This window comes from Acomys minous (genome assembly GCF_964271855.1).
Source record: "Acomys minous genome assembly, chromosome: 1".
Lineage (NCBI taxonomy): Eukaryota > Metazoa > Chordata > Mammalia > Rodentia > Muridae > Acomys > Acomys minous.
Window position 1 is genome coordinate 145,084,871 of NC_140483.1, and position 26,309 is coordinate 145,111,179.

A 26,309-nucleotide genomic window follows, 5' to 3' on the forward strand; every position below is an offset into this window, starting at 1 on the left:
CATATTTTAAAGATTTGGAAGAATACACAAATCATCTAGTTTAGGTACACTTTGGGGGACATGGTGTATTTTGTGCAATCTCTGTGTAGTGGTGGGCAGTTTGATCACATCTGTATGAATTACATTTATGATTTCTTCACTTTTCTAGTAGTCAATTTTAGCACTTTGTGTTCTAGTAGAAAACTATCTATTGATTTTTTTTTTTATCTTTGACAAACTTATTTGCTTTCTGTTATTTTAAATGAGGAATCTACTTTAATATGTTATGTTTATTTCCTAATTGCCAGTTAGGCTTTTGCAAGTATGATTTTTAAAAAAGAGATTTGCTTGTTTTATTTATTTTAAAGAAGCTTGACTGGGCCTGATATCTGAAGCCTAAAGTTCCACTACTCATGAGGCTGAGGAAAGAGGTTGGTGAGTTCAAGGCTGCTCAGACAACAGCTTAAAGCCAGGCTAGGTAGCTTGGTAAGAATCCACCTACAAACAACCCAAACAAACCCCTTTCAAAGGCTGGTGGTACAGCTCAGTGGTACAGTGCTTTTGTCGTGTATGGGAGGGTGAGTGTAAGCTTCAATATTGCAAACAAATGAACTCACAAAAATAAGGATTCGAAGATGGTGTGCCCAGTATGTATCATGCCTAGGGAGCAGAGGAGCAGAAGCCAGAAGGCTGAAGATGATGCTACAACATTATAGAGAGTTTGTTCAGGCAGCAAACTGTCTCTGTTATCTTTTCGTCATTTGGAAGCTGCTAACTTGCACTTTCTGCTTACTTAGGTAATTAATTTTATTCCTTCTCAAGTATCTGATGAGGTTGAAGATCAGATAGTTTGGTTTTACAATTAAGCTTAGTTTTTTTTTTAGGGGTTAAGATGTTTTTAGATCTAGATATATGTTTTTAGGCTGATAGAGATGATATATGATAGATATTGATTCACATTCAGAATTTTAGACTCACCAAGATAGGAAAGATGTTTTCTTTAAGGTTGTCAAACACAAATAGCCAAAACATTATGAATGTAACATTTATATAATTCCTGATTGTTTTGTGGTTCTTCTTGCTGTATGTAGTTTATTGTATATATGTGTAATAACATAAATGTGTATGTAAAAAAACCCCACAAAAACAGTTGAACAGCAATGATAAGAAAAAAAGAAATCAACTTATGTTGTATATTTTAGGTAAATCATAAAATTTCTTTTTTCACCTGTGTTTACCACATAATTTTAGAACTGGATCATTGAGATTTACCTACTTAACTATACTTATTACTTTGCTCACATATAAAGCACTCTAATAGTTTAGCTTTTGCTTTCAAAATGGCTAATTGCTGTGTTACTGAAATGCTTTGAGCTCTGGCTTATTTTACTTTCACAAAGGAAAATCTGCTTCCTGACTTAATAGACCATTTTAAGCTGGTCAGTACTCCAGGTACTAATGAGGAAAAGGCAGAATACATTTTCTATGGAATGATGACTGCTGTGTTTATCTTAATTTTTAATGAATTATACTACTCATATTTTACTCAATTTTTACTTAATTCAACTTGTCCAAATAATTTGCAGCATTCATTTTACCTTGAGCTTTCGTTAAAATTTCTTCCTAAATTGAATTTTTTAAGTGAAACCCACCACCAATAATGTTGTGTTCTTAAAAATTTTTTTTTCAATTGAGCCGCTAATTAGACACCAGCTTGACTTCTCTGAGTCCAGTGAAGACTCAGCAGTAGGCCTTATCATCATTCATAGAAAGCAATTGATAAATGGCTTGAGTTATTTGCGGATTCTACAGGATTCCATGGAATCAACATTGGTCAACAACTCAACTAGATGTAACTCATTCCTGGCACTGGTAGTTTTACTTGGTGGCAAAAATATCTAGTTGGGCCATGGCTTTTCCTGTCGCTTAGTGATTCCACACAGATTTAATCACACCTCTGTGTATTTTAAGAAGCCTTTACTATAGTAGGTTTCTATATGCCACTCCCAAATGGCTCTTAGATACAGCTGTCCCTCCCTGTATTTCTCTCCCTTCCAACCCTCTTTTCTACTACTCCTTGCTTAATCCTTCTCTTCCAGTCTGTCCCCTGTATCTCCTTAACTATGAATTCTGCCTCCCCTTCCTTGGGAGATCTTCCCCTTCCCCATAGTCCTTTACTGTATATCCAACCTCTGTAGTTATACAGATTGTAGCATGCCTAGTTTTTTGTCTCATATTGCTTTGTGTGGGCATTTTTTACCTTACCGATCTTTTGTTGGTATAGTGTGTCTTCTGATTTTGTGTTTTTATGGCTTATTTTGGATGTGTGTTTCCACTATTATTCATTCATTCATTCTGGTTTGTTTGTGTTTCTTAACTTGTCTGTTTGTTTGAGAGAGAAAGAGAGAGAGAGAGAGAGAGAGAGAGAGAGAGAGAGAGAGAAGGCATGCAGTTGGAAGGGTGAGGAGGTGGGGAGGATGTGGGAGGATATGCAAGAGGGAAAACTGATCATTTTTATACATTTTCAGAACAAAACAAATTTTGTTCTTGCTGTTGAAATAGTTCTGCCCCATCTAGTTGTTTTAAAGCCTTGCCATCCTTGCATGTCTCTCTCGTGCCCCAGCTACTCACAGATCACGCACTGACTTATACTGTGGTCTTCCTTTGCTCATGAAACCTTTCCAGTGTTCTCACTCATTTTCTGTCTCTCCCAGTCTGCTCCGTGTCTTTGCACCTCCTCTGCCACTATAGCAGTCCATTCATCATCTACACATGGGGATATCTATCTTCCCTGTAAAGCCTTAATGTTCATTTTCCCCTTGGGAAACTTCTTAGTTCATTAACAAATTCTGCATCCTCATTCTCTCATACCTTAAAAAATGAGCCGACTTTCCCCCTCGTGATCATCTCATTATATTAATATTTTCCCTCTGATAAATGGGAGATCTGTTCCTCCTCTATAAAGCTCTATTAATAATCTTGTCCCTGAGAATTAATTTTGACCTTTTGTCTTTGCTCAGTTAGCAGTATATTTTTCTTCCTTTCTTCCTTTTCCTTCTCTTTGAGACAAGGTTTCATGTGGTCCAAGCTAGCCTTGAACTATGTGACTTTAAATTCCTAATCCTCTCGCCTCTGCCTGCAAGTGCTGAATTTACAGGCATGCACCACTATGCCTAAGGCTGGTTAGAAATTTCTGGCAGTACTGGTCCTGGTGCCATCCTTTCAAACTCTCCACACGCAAACACCATCCAGTTCTAGTTAGGTTTATTGGGCTCAATTGTTAGGTTTGCTTATTCTTACAATCTGAGCATTTGTTTCTTGCTCTGCTTTAATTAAGCTCCAGATACACCAGTTCCTTGATTAAAATTATTTTGTGTGTTTATGCATGTGGGCATTTATGTTCAACACAGTAAACTCATGGGGCATTGCACTTGATGCCCTTTACTCACCGAACCATTTCACTTGGTTGATTACTGCTTCTCTGTTTGTTTTCCAGCTCTCGCGAGAACTAGCACTCCGTGAAATCCACCTGGTTACGCCCTTTGTTTTTAAAGGCCTCCTTTATTATCGTGCTCTTCTCTTGGATCTCTGGAGGACATTTGTCCATTCATGTCAGTTATTTTTAGCTCAGCTCTCACTTACGGCTTGTTTTACAGACATAGACCCCTGTATCTGCTTCTTTATATGTTAATAAGAGTTTAAACGTTTTAGCCAGAGAGATAATCTGAAAACAGTTCACTGCTGCTGAACGTACCTGTTGCCAACCCCACCAGAATGTACTCCTTTGATTTTACTTCTCCATGTGTGAAATGTGTCTCCAAGTCAGGCATCAATGGCATATTATTTCTTAGCCTACGTGCAAAATTACGCTCCCTACCCCTAGTGCTCTTTGTAGTTAAGTATTCTCGAAATGTCAGTTGATTAACCCCAGGTTTGATTTTTTAAACTACAAGATCACTGGAAACATGGGTTTTTGACATGTTTTACATTGAAAAAGCAAAAGTGTCACAGCATTGCTGTGAGGAATGAATGAAGCTTGTCTTTGCTGGCTGGCTTCATCACACCTGCTGCCAAGCTGAAGAGACTCACATTCATCTGTCACATGGAGTCAGCTGTGAGTCTTAGGCATAGCACAGTATCTGTCCAGGGGAACGTCTCCGTGATGTCTGTGTGGCAAATGCACCTTCTCAGAACAGACGAGTATCTTAAAGCATTCATTGCTTTGCCAAAAGAACGGGCTTGATCAGCCAGGAAGCTTCTGCATGTTCAGTTTATAGAGCGTTCAAAGCATTACGATTCAAATACATTTCCTTCTGAATAATGGATGAGATACGAAAATAGAAATTATTTCAATGGGAAAACTCTCTGATGATAAGGAACTCAATAGGAACTAGAAATTGCCAAAATTTGAGCCTCAGAGAACTGGGTGCCAATACATTGTAATCACTGATATTGTTGTGTTTTATTTTTTTATTTTATTTTTTTCAGTTTTTTCTCCTTTATTAATTTATTCTTGTTACATCTCAATGGTTATCCCATCCCTTGTATCCTCCCATTCTTCCTTCCCTCCCATTTTCCCCTTATTCCCCTCCCCTATGACTGAGGGGGATTACCTCCCCCTGTATATGTTCATAGGGTATCAAGTCTCGGCTCATCTTTTAAGAGACACTCCTACCAATTTGATATGGACAGTATGAGCTTAACAATAAATACATGCACACATGTTTCCCTAGGGTCTGTATTTTGCCAATAATTGCAAAATTCAGCTACAAGTGAAATGTCGTAGTGGAAGAAGAGTTGCCGACATTCTTGAATTTTCCTATGAGAGGAGAAAATGCTGAAAAGTGCAAGTCATTACGCAATACATGCTTGGTGCTGTGCTTTTATTGGTGTCTGGCAAGAGGAGGCTTCATCAAGAGATCTGGCATGTGCCTACGGTTCCTATTCTTTCCTTGGTGTGCTGTAGTGGCATGCTAGCACCTTTTCCCCTTTTCTCTCTCCCATATACCATGCGGAAGGGAGAGATCTCTTCCACATCCCAGTTTCTTTCTTTGTCTCTGGGTTTTGTTATGGAGTTTGGCTCTTCGAAGCTGTGGGTTGTGACCACCCTTTGACTGTCCCTGCTTCTCTTGTCTATCACCCCTAAGTTAATTCCTGCTGTTTCTAACTTAGATCTAGTCTCAGTGCTGATTTCTCTTCCAGTATTTCTGGGGCATGGCTCTGGAAATGGAACATTACAGAGTGTTTACTATTCAGACATCCCTCTGGAAGGTTACAGGATGTGGATAATGGAGCAATCTGGAGACAGATCCAGAATTCAGAGTAGAGATGTAACATTGCTCTCCACAGAGTCAGAACTCCTTGGTCTATCTCCAAAATTTTACGATAGATGCCTATGAAGTGAAAACGGGAACAAAGAATAAAATTCCCTTTCAGGCAAATAACAACTTGGAAGCTTCCCTAATGTGGAAAAATTACTCATCTTAAAACCTACTGGATCCTGAATCTTCCTGTATTTATTGAAATAAGGTCCTGAGGGAATGTACATTTTCCAGTGTTCCTTATCTGAGGTCCTTAGGACTTAGAACAAAATTTAGACTCAACTCCTGCCATTCCTTAAGTGACCCAGAAGGAGAGAAATGGTCAACAGATTTCAGTTAACTGGTCCGAGACAGGGTTTCTTCATGGATGTACAGAAGCCTCGACAATATGCATTTTCTTCTATAAGTGTCAACTCCCCAAGTGTTCCAGTAGAGAAATCTAAGCTGGGAGGGTCATGTAAGCCATGAAAGGTCACCCATGAGTAATGTGTTTACCTTCGGGCACTGGGGAGTCAGTGCTGAGCAGCAGATCTAGCCTGGGGCTTCCACGTTTACTACAACTGCGTTTCTCTTAAAGTTCATGTTGAAATCTCAGGCCACCCAGCTATGTGGGTGTAGGTACTTAGGAGATTATTCACTTGTGGGCAATGTTGCTTCTCGAATTTAAATAGCATATATATAAATCATAAAGTAATAAAATCCTAATTAAGGAAGATTTATATTAATCCAGAAAGTGCCCTAGAATGTGCATAAGGCAAATTGGTTTAACAATAAATTTAAAGGTTATACATTTTAAATACCTTGACTAGTTTAAAATGCTATTATACAACAGAGATAATAGTTAGAAACAGCCAAAATTAGAATTATATCATGAAACTTCAAGGCTTATTTTTTCTTTTTGAAAAATTTCTAGAATTCAGAAATGACACCATGCCATCATTAATTTAAAGAATTAAAAAAATGAACACAAGCATTTCTACTGGAATTTTTTTAGTGTTTCTTGATACCTGGCACATAACAGAGTCTTAACAAGTATGTGTGGAACCAATCAGTAAAGAATCCTTTTAAGGGAAGACCAGTAAATCATAATATTGCTTGGCTATGTAGACATAGAGACAAATTTAGGAGGGAACACAGTTGTTAGCATATTGGGGCATGCCAACTAAACAGTTACAAGAATGGCAGCCAATGCCAGCACATGCACAGAACAATAGAAATAAGAATAGAAGCAATAGAAGAAGAGTAATAGAAGTAGCAATAGTTGACTCAAAGATACTGATAATTGAACGGCCAGCTTAAGGACAATGGATAAAAAGGATTAGATATGTGTGTTCCCTCCTGCTGAGAAGACAGAGAAAGAACTGGAAATCTTCTGAACCTGGGTCTTCTGACTTCTGGGCTCTGTGTCCCGGCTGAGGGCATGGCCCAGTGTCAGAAATTTGACTTTATGTAGTTCGTAGAATTCTTGCAGGATACCAAAATAAAGTGCAGAAGCTGTTCAAATAAGAGATTATTTATTCTACAAAGCAATGTAAAGCTGGACTATAAAGCTGGCCCTGGTGGTAGGGGCCTGTAATCTTAGCTAGTTGAGAGGCCAAGGAAGGAGAGCCACAAGTTCAAAGTCACTCTGGGATATAGAACAAGTTTAAGGCTACACTGGCCAATTTATCAAGACCCTGTCTCAAGATAAAAAGTAAAAAACCAAAACCAACCAACCAACCAACAACAACAAAAAATCCCAACAACCACAACAACAGCAGCAGCAGCAACAACACTCACTACCACCGTCACCACCACCACCACCAGAATAATAGTTCTGAGAATGTGGTCCAGTGTTCAAATACTTGTCCAGGATGTATGAGACCCAAAGTTCAATCTGTAGTCAAATACAATTAACAACAACAACAACAACAACAACAACAAACCCCACTAAAATAACTAAAAAGACTGTGACTGATAAGCTAAAGTGTTAGATTCCCTAGGCCAGGGAGATGAAGGTATCTATGTCTTAGCTCTTGGATTCTTAGAATTGCCTTCGCCTAGATCATTTAAACTCCATGGAGTTCTTTCCTTGAAAACAAGGGACTCATTGACACTCAGAACCTGCAGAAAAGCCTGCTGAATCAGAACCCCAGGAACAGCAGGTAAATTGGCCTCCACTTTCACTGTTCAGAGTCTGCAAGGAAGGAAATGTAATAACTTTTGTATCCTGATCATTTACAAATTATTATTATTATTATTTTAAAATATATTTTATTAATTTATTCATATTACATCTAAATTGTTATCCCATCCCTTGGATCCTCCCATTGCTCCCTCCCTCCCATTTTCCCCTTACTCCCCTCCCCTATGACTGTGGCTTTATTCTGCTAATCTGTTGACACCCATTAGGAACATGCAATGCAAATGCCTTATCCTGGCAGAAAGCCATATGTGGTATGCTGTGAGAACTTTCCTAGAAACAGCTCAGATCCTCTTCATAATGCAATTACTGCTCCAGCTGTGTTACACTCTTCTTCAGGTCTTGATAAATTCATAGATTCCTTTCTCTGTGATATAGAATTAGCTCCAATGTGAAAACTCCTATTCATTTGTTAAAATATAACACCAAATCTCTGAGAATGTGAATGGATTTCTGTTCCATGTGTTTAAAAGCAGTGTTTATTCCTCTGAGCACAGTGGTGTAGTCCTGCCATCCAAGCACATCAGAAATCTGGGGCAGAAGATCATGAGTTCCAGGACAGACAGGAAGCCAGAGCAAGACGCCATCTCATGGGGGTGGGGGTGGGGCAGGGAAAATGCAGATCCTAGAATTTTATAACTTGCCTTTATGCATTAGCCTGCCAGCTCTAAAATGACATGACTCAAGTATTTAGCATTTCTACTTCAGATAGATTGATTGATTGAGTAGAAACACAGAGATGTGCATTCATGGAGGGGTTGTCAGTATAATGCGCTAACTACAGTTGCCTCAAACAATTAACATTTAGTAAAACATTTTTTAAACCTGTTGTTAAAGATAATACAATAACCTTGGTCCTCTAATCCCCCTGTCTACACGGAGTCGTGATGGACGTCTGGTGTGGCTTGTGGGCAACTGGGAAGAATTAGATCCCTTATACCTGTAATTATGTCTGTGTAGTCTGCCACAAGAAATTATTTTCCTAGTCTAAAAACCTGTGTTGAAAATGCCATGTTTGGGGCAATTTCATTAACATTTTAAAATGTTAACAATTCTGTCAGGCCAAAGCGAAAATGACTGTGTGAGAAATGAAAGCTTGCATAACTCCGGGACCAGCTAGTCACGGCTCATTATCTTCCAGGCTTTCATTGTGCAGCCGGGGAGTGGGGTCAGCCTCACAAAATTTAGGGACAATTAAGAAAATTACTGTATGCAGGTGTGACTTATGGGCTGAGAATAACTAACTTTCTAAAAGATTGGATTAAACAAAATAAATAAGGATGATGGAAAATCTAGAGCTGTTTTCTGGCTTGAGGCAGCCTTTAAGTTATTCATTATAAAGACGCCTTCTGGGGAATATGTCCACTTCTCCTGACCCTGTCCTGAACACTTTGAAACTTTTTTCTTTGACTGTATTCCTCTGGGAGTGTAAAAAAGTCCTAGGCATACGTTCTGAGGTTCTTTGAGCTCATTTCTCGCGCACACCCACGGGGATGAAAATATTGTCCCTGACCCCTATGCGTTGTGAACTGCCGCTGGGCTCCAAGCCTCATACTCTTCTTTTATAACTTTCAAACTTTGTGGAATAAAATATGTGAGAACAATCATGAGGGTAGAGCCTTTTACCACAGAGACAAAAAGTAAAAGAAGTAAGAAAAAAAAAAAAAGAAGAAAACTAGAGTGTAAGTAGCTAGATAAAAATTTTATATTTAGTTTAGAAAGTATTTACTCACTAACTATCCATTTTCCTCTACAGTAAATGACAGTGGGGACACAAATACAATAAAAATGTCCTTTCTCTGTAAGTAAATCTATTAAGCATTCTATATGTTAAGCTTTGGACTAAGGTGAATAATAATGTTTCAACTTAGTGGACTTTGTTTTCTCCTCAGAAGCCAGACAGGTCAGGATGAAAAGGCTAAGTGCTACTGTAGAAGTCAATATAGAAATTGCCGTGGGATCCTTGTGGAGAGAGACCGTAAATATTGTGTGTGTGTGTATGTGTGCATGTGTGTGTGTGTGCACATGTGTGTATGTGTGCATGTGTGTGTGTGCACATGTGTGTATGTGTGTATGCATGCATGCCTGTATTTATGTATGTATGTTCCACTGTGCAAGCATGGACTGTCAGAAGACAGCATGCAGTAGCCAGTTCTCTTCTCGTACTATGTAACGCTGGGGGTGGGGTGTGTGGAACTCAGGTCTTTGGTCTTGGTGCATACTAATTTACTCGTTGAGCAATCTTGCCAGCCCAAGAAATGTGATTTTACTGTAAATTAAGCCTTGAGAAGCCAGAAAGATCATTTGACCTTGATAAAATGAATGTTTGAGGTACATACAACCTGGGCCAACAGATATTCTTACTTGTTTTCCTTAAACATTTTAGAGCACAAACAGAAAGATTTTTTTTCTCATCTTGTCCATTTTACAGGAGACAAGAGGAGCTGGCTGGTATAGTGTAAATTTCAGCAGGTTTTTCCTGCTGCTTATGACTGCCCTCTCAAATAAACATGGTTTAAAATTATGAATTGAAGCTTTACTTATGTAGTTGTTAACAAGGAGAAGTTTTTTTTCTTAGATAAAATCTTGAACCTCACTTATGACTAGGGCACAAACAGATTTACTGTGTAGATGCTGAAAAAATAAAATACACATAAAGTTTGAGCTTATGAATATTAAAATACTATATGGGAAAAAGAAAGGTTGATACAACATTCAATTTTATCATTAATAGATTTTTAAAAATTAATTTGAGTTACTTTACTTTTTTTTTTTTGAAACAAGCTCTCACTGTATATCCTTGGCTGGCCTGGAACTCATTGTGTAGCCCAGAGTGGTTTTGACTCACAAAGATCCTCCTGTCTCTGCTCCCAAATGCTAGGATTAAAGGTGTGTGCCATTGTATCTACTTTTCATTTCTGCCACACACCTGGCTATTAGTAGATTGTTGTGTATACTAGGTAGTCAGCTTAATTACATGTAAAATTATGAAGACATCCTAATCTTTTACTAAATACTTATGTTTTCTTAAGATATAAAATTGCCTTATATTTTGTATATTCAAATGCCACTTATTTAACATTATTGATTTAAAGCATGTCTTAGTCTACATTCGCTGACCTGGCCTCTCTAACTGTAGGGCATCCTTTTCTAGATAAAAATCAAGTAGACTAAAATATATCACTTAAGGACATTTGGCTTTCCCAGTAATTATAAGACCATTTCCATATGATGAATTATCTTTTATTTTAAATGAAGTTTTCCATCCCATCTTCTGAATCAAGAGAACTACTAAGCAGAAATATACCAAATTATAATACACACGCGTGCAGTTAAGTATAAAATAATAAACAGCATAGTAGAAAAGTACTCTTATGGAATGATTACTTCTATATATTCATCCTTTATATCTATCTATCTATCTATCTATCTATCTATCTATCTATCATTGATGTATCATGTGTCATCTATACTTCACCTACATACCATCTATTGATCTATTTGTCACCCACCCATCACATATCTTCTATTTTCTACCTGCTACCTATCACAACAGTTTCACATGTAGCAGGATCTTATGTTTATATCAATTTTACATCCATTTTCTATAAGCAGACATAAAACTTAAGACACTAATTGAGTAACTTGACCGAGTGGTACAAGAACCAAGAGGCAGAATTAAAATTCTAGCTCAGCGTAGTTCTGAATCCTTTGCCTTTAACCAGGGTCGTGACTGCCTAAAACCTTGTTAGGAGAGAGAAAAATCTGTTTCCATGTAGTTAATATTTTCTCTGTACGTATTTAGAGGGATTTGTTCAGGTCTAATGATGTGGGAAAGAATAAACAAGAAAAACATAATCTTTGCTTTTATGTGAGCCGTCTATGGGTTAATTATTTTTCACATAGAATTTAGTGACCTATTTGTTATACTATGTCAAGCTAGTCTATGTTATCTTGATTCACTATGTAGAATGTTGAGGCTCAAAGCTTTTAAATATCCTGCCAAGAACTCAACAGTGAGTAAGGCATTAACCAGCGCTGAGTGCTGTCCCTACAATACAGCACTCAATACAGAATCAAATCACAGACAACAGACCACGAGACACTGGTCTTTCGTTGCCCCCTAACAATCTCAGAACCAATGGGTTTTAGAGTTACCCAGTATTTCTGCACAGTGGACGGACAGGAAAAATTTTACTTGCTATCCCAGCTCTCTGAATGAAAACGTAACCCAGGCTTTACATCCTACCTTGATAAATATTGTCCCGAAGTGAGATTTGTGGTTTTCACATCCATGCAGTTCATCGTGCTTGGAAGGAGAGCAAGTTCCGGCTGGATCATGGTGGCCGTGGCTACAGCCCTTGCGACCAATTCCATGGCATCCTGCACATAATACTCAAAGACAGACTGTGTTGTTTTTCCATGAGCAACGAGCCCTAAGGGCAGACCTTCCGTCCTCAGTTCCTCCACATTCTGGGAGTCTCCTAGAACCCAGTGAAGTTCAGGAGGTGATAGCCCAAACTGTGTGGACATTTCAAAAATCTGCCGGATGCTCTCCATGTCGCAACCAAACATCACCATCGTGGGTGTGCTGTCCTTAATGTTTTCCAGCTGGGCCTGCAGGAAACCTAGGAGGTCCTCCTTGGTGGAGGACAGGTTAGCAGTGATGTTGATGATAGTCCCAAGGTGGAACTTGGAGTGATTCTCTGTAAGGAGGAGGAAGTCGGTGATATTCCAGTCTTCCCGGCACAGCAACAAGCTAAAATTGTACCAGTTGTTCATGGTCAGGATTGAGACCGTGACATCAGCATCAGAACTTAGTGAATTTTCTAAACTCAGCTGCAGGTGCAGGGGATTCTGTATTTAAAGATAATGAAAAAGAAGAATTAGAAAGCTTGGTTAAAGACCATAACGAGGTTCTCCTCTTTCTTGTGAGGCTAAGGCCTTTTTTCCCCCTGTGATATTTCCTCTGATATAAAATTCTCTTACTTTGAAAACAAATAGCCCTCTTTTGCTAATGAGCAATCAACTCTTTATCCTGATTTCCTGATGATTTTGTTAAGAGTTCCAGAGAGAAGATAACTCTCGGTGTAAATGTGAGAAGTGATATAAGCATATATTTGGTCATAGATTTTTATGGGGGTTGTCTTCCTTACAATCAGTCCCTTTAATGCCTCATATTTCTTACACTGTGTTTAATGACTCATCTGCTAGATATTCCACTCAGGAGAAATAAGTGAAAGAAATTGCTTTGTTTTCTATGAAACAACCACTAGAGACAAACTAGCCCATTGCAACTCTTGTATAATATAGAAATGAATACACCTCTGGACCCTTGATCAAGGGTCTTCTAAAACACATGAAATATTTTAGGGTACATACATCATGGTTAAGTGTATAGTCCAATGTAAAAGGCTTGATTACATTTCTATTTGTGATGATCTTGCACTCCTGCTATCAAAAATGTGCTATTGAATGTATTCATGAAACTTAAATTACTATTCCATTTATTCATGGAACTTGTAAGAGTTTTTTTTTAACTTAATAGCCACAATTATAAATTGCACAGTTGAAGGGCAGTCTTGCAACATTAATATATTTGCCATTTATTCTTTCCAACAGCAGACACTTGACACATTTATCCTTTAACAACGATTTCCTGAGAAAGTTTAGAACAAAGCCTTATAAATGTTGGTTGCACAACAAAAATTGATCAATTTGAATGAAGTATCTTCCAATTGAGAATTATTAGACTATGTCTGAGAGCTTGCCAAAAAATTCTAGTCTGTAATAATTTTCCTTTCCTACAACATACACCAAGCCACACTGGATAATCCATTTTTTCTTGACCCAGGATAAGTATTTTCATATGAACTCCTTTCACCTGTAAATGTATTTGATTCCATTTATACTCATTAAAAAAAACTTAGTGCTTTTATCCAGATTTCTAAAAAGTCGTTTAGGTTATTGTTGACTGAAGTTCTCTCCATATTAAAGACTCCATAGACTGACCTTAGCTGCACAGAACAATATGATTATAGAGAAAATAGTTTTAAAATTAAGAAACAAAATTATCAGGCTATGTAAGCTCTTTAAAGCCATTTATCTTAACTTCTGTGTTTTTAATGTGTATTTTATTTATTATAATTTATTCTCATTACTTCTGTTTTTGACCTGACAGTCTTGTGCGTATTAGGTTATCTTCTTAAAATGTGTTGGTGAGCTCAACAGACCTCTAGAGGCCATCAATCCTAAACTAAGAATGTGATAACATCTAGGATTTATAGGAATGATCCCTTTGATTTGCTGGAGTCTGCCTATCTAATGCCCCAATGAAAGTATTTGTTGAATGTATTTATTGATGTATCATTTGTTATGAATATACAGCTCTATGTAAACTCCCAGTCTTTAGTTCATATAATTTAGAATTACTAAAATTTATGTTCTCTGGTTGTGACCACCCACATTTGGTTCAGAGTGAACGATTTCATATTTCTTTGAATGTAGATCTGTTTTTGTTTTTTTTACCTTTTGTTTTTGTTCACTTGTTTGTATGTCTGTGCATTTACAATGTATTTGATTTATTGATTTCCTGATGCTGTGACTTGAGTTTTTATTTGATTATTGCTGATGACTATAAAGACTTAATCATCTTATATCTGTCTCATGTTCCTCCTCCTTGCAGTGCAGACTGCCTCACGTGCACTATAGTGTTCATCTCACACAACGGACTACAACTGTATCTTAAATCTCTCTTCTGACAGATTGAACCAGAGACAATGTATGTCAATTGGAATTATTCTTTCATTCACCTCATTTCCTAGACTTTGATCAAAATCTGAGAGACTAAAAATCGAAAGACTGGAAAGGAAAACACTTTCAGTACACTTTCAAGACCCAACATTTTGCCCTATTTGTAGCCAAGGTTCATTCCAATACCTCCCACAGAGGAATTCACTAAATGAGTGCGAGGAACAGGCTTGTAGAAGAGCAAGGATGATCATATTGATAATTCAGCACTAGATGGAGGCATAAAAGCATTTGGCAAGAAAAAGCAACACGAGACGCAGCTAAAGAGTCCTGTTGTCTCCCAGCAGATAATGATTAATCCATGTAATCAGACTCATCTTATAATCAGTTCTATTGAGGAACTCCAGATGTTGGTGCTAATTCTTTTACAGTCTTAAGTGAAGCAATTCTTCAACTAAATATTTATTAGTAATACTTTAGAAGCATCTAATGATAATTATCTAGCAGTTTCAAATGAAGCATAGTGCAATTTTTCTCAAGTTGATGGTAAAGTCTCTCTCCATCCTGTACAACATGAATGCACATGCAAACACACACACACACACACACACACACACACACACACACACACACACATACACACACACACACACACACACACACACACACACACACCCCTCCACCACCACCACCACCACCAACAACAACAATAACAATAACAACATTCAAGCCCTATATTAAAAATTTTGTTAAAATCTTCAGCAAAGATTTTAAAAGTTTTTAAAAAAAGTTTTGAGGCAAATTATACAAAAATTGAAAACTACAGAAGGGTCTTGCTTTAGCCTATATTACAATATTAGAAAATCAATTTTTGTAAGGCAAGAATAGTTTTAAAATGGAAATACAAAAAGAGAATTAAGAAGTAATTCTTATAAATTTTCTTATGGAAAGTTAACACATACATTAACACACATAAAGAACATCAATTAAATATATTGACTTAATGTATGATTCATGAAATACAAAGTAAAATGGAAGAAACTATGAGATTGAATTGAAAAAATGTAGAAAATGATATATTTTAAGTTCTTGATTCTGCAATATAAAAATAAATTCCTGCAAGGCAGTGGTGGCACACACCTTTAATCTCGGCACTTTAGAGGTAAAGGCAGGTGAATCTCTAAGTTTGAGGCCATTCTGATCTACAAAGAGTTACAGGATGGCCAGAGCTACACGAAGTAACCTTGTCTCAAAAAATCAAATAAATAAGTAAACAATTAAGCTTCTGTCTACTAATAGTGAAGCTATAATATCAAATCATTAAAAATAGACTAGCTAGGTGAATATGTGAAGATGCAAGAGTCATTAAACTGAATACTATAAGCTATTATTTCTGGCACTAAAAATCTATTATAAACAAAAAGTGAAGGAACATGAAATACCAACATTTGCAGAAATGGTAATAAACAAAGTGTTTGTGTTCATAATAAATAAGTAACATCTCCTAGTAAACAAGGGTACAGAATTTTTTACTGAACACAGTCCAACCCAAAAAGGCAATTTAAACCTTCTATAGTGAGATGTCCCCTCTGCCTATGCATTGACTAAGAGATGGACAACATATAAGCAGCTAAAAAAATAGACAATTCATAGAATTATAAGTCCTAGCAGCTACAACCTATTGAAGAATGAAGTATGGCAGGGCTAGGAAGGGCGGAATGTTCCAGGAAAAGGTCAGCTGAAGTAGGCGGGTGCAGACACCTCTATTGTATGATATCCTCTGATTGAACTTCAGGAGAGTGAATGAGAGATGTATTTCAAACCAGGTGATCACTAGATAGATAAACAGCAATTTTCTGTAAGAACATAAGCAATTAATTATTGACTTTACTTTATTCAAAAGTCTCCTACTTGTCGTTCTACAATACATGTATCTTTCTCGCTCTAGATGAATGATGGTTACATGTTATGCTTCTATATTCCTCCAGTCTGATTCTGCAGCATTCTTTTCAATAGTGTCTACAATGTTTTCATTGAGGTCCCAAACTCTTCTTTCTGGTAGTGCCAGTGCCCCTTTAAGTTATCTAAGTTTTTCTTTTCCCTTGGGCTATGTGGCATTAGGTTTTAGATGCTGGTTTGAGCTAAGTAGAAGTGGGGCCACCTGCAAATAATTTAACATCTTGGAACCATAGACTCTTATCTCCAAAATAACCTCAACAGACTATGTCCAACACATAAAGGTTCCTCATGAGAATTAAGTGTGAAAGTGTGGTAATTCATGGGAAGTCTCTGGAACAGTAGGAATACCCAGTAAGTGGTACCTGTGGAAATTAGCTTGTGGAATGTAGTCTTGAATTGGAAGTGCTTATTAAAGTGATTATCTCATTGCTATGCCTTTCCAACATTTTATCTATGTGTACACAGTTGTATCAGCAATAAGACATATTTTACCGATATCATTTGCACCAACCATTTTTACATGAAAACAGAGGCTTTGTCTCAAGTGACGACAGATGTGTATTTGGAAACAGGCGATCTCACAGTCACCGCCTTCCCACACTTTCCTCTGGTAATGAGTTCCAACTTCCCTTCACAAATAAGAAAATTTGGACACCAACTTTTGGAGTTCCAAGATGTAATCTTTGTTCTTTTGTGAAGTACAGATTTGGATCTTTTCAGAATTGGTACAAGTTTCCAAAACACAATTGCCTGCTGTAAAGTTTGACACAGGAAGTTTTCTCTTAACTTATCACAGTTCATATGAGCTATATTATGCAGAAAGCTTTTTCTTTACTGAAAACTAAAGCTGGTTTCTTTTTATTTTACTCAAAAAATTTTAATTTATTCAATTTACATCCTGAGTGTAACCCCTTCCATCTTTGACTCCTGGTCCCATCACTTCTCTCTCTCCTCCTCCCTCCTCCGTCCCTCCTCTACTCCACAGAAAGGGAGCCCTCCTCCTTTAACATCTGACCTCAGCCTATCAAATCTCACCTGGACTGTCTGTATTCTTTTCCTGGGGGAAATGATCAATATGTCAGGGGGCTAGAGTCCATGTTAGAAATAGTCCCTGCTCCTATATTATGGGTTCCATAAGGAGACTGGTCCTCACCATACATGGTCCTTGGTTGGTGCATCGATCTCTGTAGGACCGCCATCCCATCCCAAGCCCAGTTTTGTTGACTCCGTTGGTCTCCTTGTGGAGCTCTTGACCGCTCCAGGTCCTTCTATTCCCCAACTCTTCCATAAGACTCTCTGTGTTCCACTCCTGAAGATTGGCTTTGAGTCTCAGCATCTGCTTGGATCCCTTGCTGAGTGGAGTCCTTCAGAGGACCTCTATGGTAGGCTCCTGTCCTGTTCCTTCTCCTTAACCGTAAAGCTTCTTTCTTTAGAAGTCCAGGTTTTTAAATAAATTCTGTTTTATAGTGGCATTAAGAAGTCAGGAAAACATAAGGCATAGCCCCTGCTCTGAAACCAGAATCCTTAAGAATTATAATTTAAAAAATAAAACTAATGAGTAGTGCTGTCTGCAATAAGTTATGCATAGTGTCATGCTTTATCTTCATAAAAGGCCAATGAGGTGGCTATGACAATCAGTGTCCTTTAACAGATGACAGAGTCAGGGTTAGAAAGAGAGTAATTCTTTCTCTTAAGGGGACACAACAATTGAGGAAAAACGTCTCAAACCCACACTCCAGCTTGCTGGATTGGAAACCTGTGCTTTTAATAGATAATCTGCCCTATTCTTTCCACTTGATAAGAACAACACAGGAAATAGACCGTTGGCATACAGTAATAGCCATCTGCAGGTGATTCTAAGAGCTCACCTAACTTAGTAATTTTAGTGATGCATCATGGCACGTATTGGATGAGGTTCTTTGGGCCATTGGGGGTCCTATTTGCTCCCCAGGATGCACATGGCCTTCAGTCACTTTCTTCACTCATCTTGCCATTTCAGCTTGCCATTTCAGCAGCTCTTGAGAAATGACAATCAGTTAAAGAAGATAGTTACACAATTTTCACTAATTAACTATTAATTAATTAATTAATCAACTTTACACCCTGATCAGAATTTCTCCTGCCTTCTCTCTTCCCATTCTTTCCCTTTCACAACCCTTCCCTTTCCACTATTGCCCTTCCCTTTCTTCTCAGAGAAGGGGAATCCTCCCATGGATATCATGGCTCCCCTTGGCATTTCAAGTAGAACTGGGTGTATCTTCTTCTCTTGAGTCTTTACAAGGTGGTTCAGTTAGGAAAAAGGGATCCATAGGCAGGCAACAGAATCAGAGACAGCCTTGCTCCTGCTGTTAGAGGTCCCATATGAGGACTAAACTGCATTTATGTTACATATGTGTGTGTGTGTGAGGAGCCTTGATCCATCCCATGGATGCACTCTGGTTGGTTGTTCAGCCTCTGTGAGTACCTATGGGCCCAGGTTAGTTGGTTTTCTAGGTTTTCTGTGATGTTCTTGACCTCTTTGGCTCTTTTAATCCACCCCACCCCCTTTTATAAGATTCCCAGCACTGTGTGTTTGTTTGTGGGTATTTGCATCTGTTCTCATCAGCCACTCAGATGACAGTTATGATAGCCTCCTGTCTGCAAGTATAACAGAATATCATTAACAGTGTCAGGGTAAGCTCTCTCTCATGACATGGGACTGAAGTTGGACCAGTCACTGACTGGCTATGTGGAAGTCTTTCTCCCTCTACTGGAAGTCCCACCTGGCTATAGGGGGTGGCCATTTCAGGCTTCATATCCCCTGCTGATAGGGTTCTCACTTAAGGTCACCCCCATATACATAATTAATGAGACCAGCTTTAGACATACAAAATTAAAGGGACCAGTTTTGTGTGTGGTAGAATAAGAAAGTTTAGAAAAACTCACTCAAAATTTTCACTTATATTTGAGTGAATTTTGTGTGCAAAATGAGAAGCTGTAATGGCATCAAAAGGATCTTAGAACATCTTCTTCAAGATTAATCAAACAAGATATCCTGAAGGATATATCCTTCAAGATTTATTTATTTCACGATTTATTGAAAATTTAGTGTCTTTGTATATAAAACACCAGTTATATAGTGTATATAATAAACTCTTCAAAGACAAGACTGTGGACTTCAAAGCCTGATGCAGTTGGATTAATAATGCTGAGTAAGGTATGTTTACAGCAGGTGGCTGGGAAAAGCTGAGATGGAGGTGCAGAATGGACTCTACTTTTTGGACTAGAGAAGACTAGGGGTCATATTGTCTACTTTATGATGAAATGTTGGCATGTACAACAGAACTGTCTTCAAAGACAATCAGCTGAAATCCTCCTGCAACAAAATGTGTGAAGAAAACTCATTATATTTCATAACATAGACAGGGAGATGCATTTTGAGGAGTAGAAGAAATAGCAAAAGCATCAGAGTGTACAGCTGAGGTTGATTTGTGGCAACCACACATGGTTCCTTATAAATATATCATTTGCCATTCTAAGTTGTTCATTTATATCCCGCCCCTCTTCTGCCATTTTGTACTGGATGATTGTGCTTTGTTCCTGTCACCTGACCCTTGATCATCATAAAAGCCTTTGGCTGTGCCTTGTTATACTGGCCTTATTTTCTCTCCAAGGCCACACATGTAGCAAGACTACTTGCTACTTTTGCTGAGGACCAGAGTTCAGTCCTCAGCATTAATATTCAACTATAATTCCAGTTCTAGAGATACTGCATGCATGTGGTGTACTTATATACATGAAGGCAAACAAACAATAAATAAAAACAAAGTTATACATTAAATAAATGATCAAAAATACACATTTGTTTAGAGTTTAGAATTCAACACAGTTTCCACCATCACAGTTTTCAGGAGGGTCAAGGAAGAGAATACACAGCTCCATTTAGCATCCCTCAAAACTCTAAATGATGCCAGTTATGTGGGGAAAATCATTATTTTAGGCTTTATTTTCCCCTTTGTGGAATCAAATTAATACTATCTACCTTAAGACACTTGTAAGAATTAGATATCATTCATACAAAGCATTAATACATTATACATTTCAACAAGTGGTCCTGTATAATGACAGCAGTGGTGCTGGTGAGGCTAGGAATGTCACACTAAGGGCTGTAGTGTAAGTCTTAGTTAATGTGGTCCAGCATCTATTTTGTGCCTAGTATTGGGTAATGATTGCTGAAACTCCAGTAGTGAATAATACCAACATGGTGTGCTCCATTAGGATTTTAATGGAGGAAGTATTATAAATACCAGACTAAACATTGAAGAATAGTTTAGGAATGAGGCAGTAAACAAGAAGTAGAACCCAGGATCGGTGGTAGACTAAGAGGAATATGGATTACAGTTTTGAGTTAATCACGACACACTGCTTTCCATATCTATTATTTTCACTAACCTTGGCACTGGAGAAATGCTAAGTGATCCAGTAGATATCAAGGACTGAAAGATGAGTAGGAAGAAAGGTGAAGGCTAGAAGGAGGCACAATCTGACTATTAGAGATGTTTTATTACAGATACACAGGAGTACTTGGTAAACATTTACCTTACCTTTTCTGCTATAATAGATCCTTTCTCAAGGATCCATCATGTTTTCATGTCAACACCAGTTGTAGTGACCAGTGGGGGGAGGATAAAGTGTGCAAGTTATATGTATTCACTTGACTTCTGTGTTTACAGAACCAAGTGAGACTGGCACAGAGAGTGCGTTTTCTCTCTTCTCTTCTGATGTCATATATCTTTTTGATTTTTCAGTATGCCTAGTTTTAAAAAGCCCTTTTAATACTTGTCAATATGACTTGCAAGAAAACAAAATGTGTAACTGCTATGTAACACTTTTGTCTCAAAGAAGAATATGATAAATCAAGGAATATGCCTTAGCAAGAATTGAACAGCCCTAATATCACTGAGAATGTTGAGGACAGGATGTGAATCAGGAAAGGATCTGCCATGGAATTTCAGACTTCTGTTTTGGCCACTGTCAGAAAGGAATAATATGGTCTACCAAGTAATTCAGAACCACATAATGGACATGTGATATTAAGCGCATGAGAGTGATAACGAAGTGTAAGACAGTACGACAACAGAAGACTACGTGCTTTTTCTGGTACAAGGGATAGTAAAACTGAGATTCTAGAAGGGCACAGCAAGCATTTCCACAGCAGGCTAGTAAACCTAGGTATAGCTCTCCAATTGTCTCACAACTTTAAAGCTTTTGCTTTGTAGGTGGTAGGATTATATTTTTTATTAAAATGTTCTGGAATGAAGATATTGGTTTAGGATTGATTTTAGTTAGGATTGATTTTAGTTCTTGTTTTTGTTAAAACACTATTTAAAGAAACATATACATTTATATGTGTCAGCAAATGGTCTATTAGATAATTAACCTTTTAATTGAAAATAGATTCTTCTTTCATACAATACATCCTGATCACACTTTCCCTTCCCTCGACTCCTCCCAGGTTCTCCCCACCTACACCCCCCCTTGGGTCCCCTCTTCTCCCATTTCCCTTCAGAAAAAGGCAGACCTCCAAGAGACAACATCCAAACACAACAAAAAAGATACAATAAGGCAAAAACCTCATATTGAGGCTTGACCAGGCAACACAATAGGAGTAAAAGAGTCCTAAGAGCATGGAGAAGAGTCAGCAACACACCTGGTGCCACTGTTAGGATTTCAACAGAAACACCAACTGAACAGCTGTACCATACACAGAAGACCTGGTGCAGATCTAAGCAGGACCCAGCACTTGCCACTTCAGTGTCTCTGAGCCTGTGTGATGCCTGATTAGTTGAGCCAGAGGGCCATACTCTCCTGGTATGCTCCATCCTCTCTGACTTTTACCACTCTCCCACTGGGTTGTTGAACTCTGAGGGGTGGGGCCTGTCGGAAGCCTCCAATTTAGACTCTCTCTCTCCATAACGTCTGGTTGTAGGGTCTCTGCCTCTTCTTCCATCTGCTGCCAGAGCAAGCCCCTCTTACGGCGAGTAGATAAGGCACAGATCTATAAATTTAGCAGAATATCATAAGGAATCATTTCATTGGTTTTTGTTTTGTTTTTGTTGGTTTGTTTTTTGCTTTTTTAAAAATGCCAGAGGTGTTTCATTCTACCCTAGGTTCCTAGGCTATCAAGTCCCCAGTTACTGGCGGTGTCAGCATGGGCCTTAAGTTAAGCAAGACATTGGTTGGTCACTCCCATAGGTCCTGCACCACTATTGCCCCAGCACATGTTGGTGGCAGCACAGATTTTAGGTCAAGGGTTTTGTGGCTGTTTTTTTTTTTTTTTTGTCCTGGTTTCTTTTTCCATAGCATGCAGAGTACCTATCCACACTAAAGAGACTAGAGTGTAGGGTGAACGATCGACGTAGGCACCAATTCCTCTCTACATTCAACGAAATGTGTGGGTGGCGTTGTTGGCTCTGCTCCCCCTCCCAAGCTGTCGGTTTTGGAAGACTGACCCTCTGAGGGGTTGCCATATTAATTTCCATAGTGACTGTACATGTTTGAACCCCCACCAACAAAGGAGGAGTGTTCCCCTGGCTCCACATCCTTGCCAGCATGTGCTGTCACTTGTTTTATTGATCTCAGCCATTACAACAGGTATAAGATGAAATTTCAGAGAAGTTTTGACTTGCATTTCCCTGATGGCTTAAGGATGTTGAACATTTCTGTAAGCGTTTCGCAGCCATTTGAGATTCCTCTATTGAGAATTCTCTGCCTAGACTTGTACCCCATTTTAAAACTAGATATTTTTTTTGATATCTAGTTTCTTGAGTTCTTTACATATTTTGGATATTAGACCTCTATTGGATGTGGAGTTGGTATAAATCTTTTCTAACTCTGTAGGCTGCTTCTTTGTCTGATTGACATGTCCTTTGCCTTACAGAAGATTTTCAGTTTCATAAGGTCCTACTTATTAGTTGTTGATCTTAGTGCCTGAAGCTATTGGTATTCTGTTCATAAAGTTGTCTCCTGTGCCAATGCATTCAAAGCTATTCCTCACTTTCTCTTCTATCTGGTTCAGTGTGTCTGGTTTTATGTTGAGTAAGGTCTTTGATTCCCTTGGATGTAAGTTTTCTTCAGGGTGATAAATATGGGTATCTTTGCATTTTTCTAAGTGTAGACAGCCAGTTTAAGCCAGGACCCTTTGTCGAAGATGCTTTCTTTTTTCCACTGTGTATTTTTTTTCTTATCCCAGTGTGGCTTCTTTATAAAAATATCAGGTTTCCAGGGGTGTGTGGATTTATTTCTGGGTCTTCCATTTGATTCCATCGATCAACATGTCTATTTTAATGCCAATACCTTGCAGTTTTAAATTAATGGCTCTATATTACAAATTGAAATTGGGATGATTATAACCCCAACAGTTTTTGTTGTTGTTGTTCAGGATTATTTACATTATCCTGGATTTTTTTTGTATTTTCATATTAAATTGAGAATTGTCCTTGCAAAATCTGTAAAGAATTGTGTTGGAATTTTTATGATAATTATGGTGGATCTGTAGATTGCTTTTGATAGGGTGCTCATTTTTACTATATTAATCCTATGGATCCGTGAGCATGGGGGATCTTTCTATCTTCTGATATTTTTTTTAATTTCTTTCTTCAAATACTTGAAGTTTTTATCATACAAGTCTTTCACTTCCTTTGTTAGAGTTACCCCAAGACATTTCATATTATTTGAGGCTTTTGTAAAGGGTGTTGTTTCCATGATTTCTTTCTCAGTCTTTTTTACTTAATTAAAATTTATCAAATACTGAAACTATTGTTATAGACAATGGTTTGTCACAACCCTTGGTGAAAAGTTAGACACATTTTCTTATAGTGGGAACTACTGAAAATGCACCAGATAATTAAACTGTCGAGTGTGCAAGTTAAATTTCCTATAGAAATTTGATTACTCTATGTCAGTGCTGCTTGGAACTGTTGCTAAGAGGTGGCTCATGTTACATACTAATGTGATTTGCACTAAGACTGAAAATCCAGCTAAATGCTGACCTTTTAAAAGTACTAGCTAGATGGCTACCATGGTTGATACAAACTCTTTTTTAAAAATGAATTCTGTCATTTAATAAAATTCTGTACATCAGTACAAGTATGTTTTATACATTTAGAGTATTATTCAGCTAGTTGTGATACAAATGTCTTTAAAAACTTTTTATTATTATTAATTAAATGTTTTTATTATTTACATATTCATTTATATTATTACACATATATACAATAAAAAACCCATAGCAAGAAGAATCATGACATAATCAAGAATTAAATAAATTTTACATCCTTAGTGTTTTGGCTATTTGTATTTGACAGCCTTGAAGAAAACATTTTTCCTATTTTGGTGGGTCTAAAATTCCTTTTAATAATATTTACAAATTGTATTTATGTGTAATGTTGTGTGTGTGTGTGTGTGTGTGTGTGTGTGTGTGTGTGTGTGTGTGTGCGCGCACATTATGTTCATACAGGGACCTGAGAGGCCAGAAGAAGGCATCAAGTCTCTTGGAAGTGGAGTTAGAGGTGGTTAGGAACCATCTGATACTGATGCTGAGAGCTGAGCTTGGGTCCTTTTGGAGAGCAACAAGTTCTCTTTAATGCTGAATAATTTCTCCAGCTCATAATGCGGCTTTCATTTATTACGGATTATTAGTATATATTAATTTAATTACTTTTAAATCAGTGTAATTTCATAACAGATTTTTATTTTACTGGGCTTTAAAAAAACTCTATATGCTCTGCTCATTGCCTGGTACCTGAAATTGACCTCTTTAGCATTAGAAGTGGGATTAGCATACCTTTAAACAGTATCTCTGTAATTTCCAGTTGTGTACCTTATTTTGAAACTTGTGATCTATTAGTTGTGATTAAGCTTTGCTGCAATGACATTTTATTTCACTCAAGTTGCAAGGAGAAGATTAATGTAATTAATTCTTTGTACATCTCAAATCCTTGTTCACAGTAAGAAGCACCGAGAATGGCAAATTGACAGTCTGGGCACAGAGGCAGGTTAGTGATCAAACTTAAAGGCTCTTTTAGCAGTCTGGTGACTTCAAGACCAGCATGACAAATCCTTCATGGACAGAGGAGTGCACTTGCAGGACGAATCTGTTCAGAATATGCAACGACAAGGCAGGGGTGTCTGTTTTTCCAGGTTCTTTAGCGTACCCTTGTAAATTCAGTTGGACAAATATTGTTCCATATAATCAGATGGAATGGGAGTACTAAGCTTAAAGGCTATGCTGTACCACAAACTAATTAGTTCACTCACTGTTTTATCATTTGTTTTTAAAGGAAAAAAATTCACCTATCCTAAATTAATAGGTGCCACAAATTAAGGAGTGACCTTTTCTTATATTATAGAGGTCAAGAATGCATTTCATTGAGGAGCTTTGTTTTCATTATATGATTCTTTGTAAATGGCTATATATCCAATATATGTGTGTATATATTCTCTTTAAATTTTGCTTTATGAATTTTGAAGGAAAGGTTCAGGCTCAGCCAGAACTTGCAAGCTCTATCACATTTTTGTAGTACTTAAAATATAATAAATTCTTTTAATATGAGAGGCATAATATACTGATTGATAAATCTATTGTTTTTGTCACCAATATGACAAATATATAGAGTTGCATCATATCTTGTGAGAACAGAAATATTAAATATTAATATATCTGATGCAAAGCAACTAATAACATGAATGCATGTTATGGGCTTGCAAATGTTCTACTGTAGGACTCAGGAATTTTCTCTGGAATTATTTTTTGTTCATATGTTTATCTTTAGTATTATTTAGCATTTCTTGGCCTGATTTTGTGTGACATTCTTGCATATTATGCCAAAAGCTTTTAGGCTTTAAAATGTGAAGAACATCTTAAGATTATTATTGTGTTTCCCAAGTGAATCCTGGGAATGCAGACAAAAACCAAGACCAAGGACCTTGAGAGTGGGGAGGTGAAGAAAAGGGTGGGAGAGAGAGAGAGAGGGAGAGGGAGAGGGAGGGGGAGGGGGGGAGAGGGAGTGAGGGAGAGAGAGAAGGGGAAGACACCACACATTCAATCTTTCTATCAGTTCATCATCTCAAATGATAAA

General features: G+C 37.6%; 1 protein-coding gene across 1 annotated transcript in view; it reads right to left on the minus strand.

The window, feature by feature from the left end:
• The window catches only part of GRIN3A (glutamate ionotropic receptor NMDA type subunit 3A), a 189,750-nt gene that overhangs the window by 120,021 nt on the left and 43,420 nt on the right, over window positions 1-26,309 (minus strand). Inside the window, exon 2 of the mRNA XM_084783367.1 lies at window positions 11,732-12,339. Within this exon, the coding sequence (XP_084639493.1) occupies window positions 11,732-12,339 (608 nt within the window). The remainder of the gene's footprint in view (window positions 1-11,731; window positions 12,340-26,309) is intronic.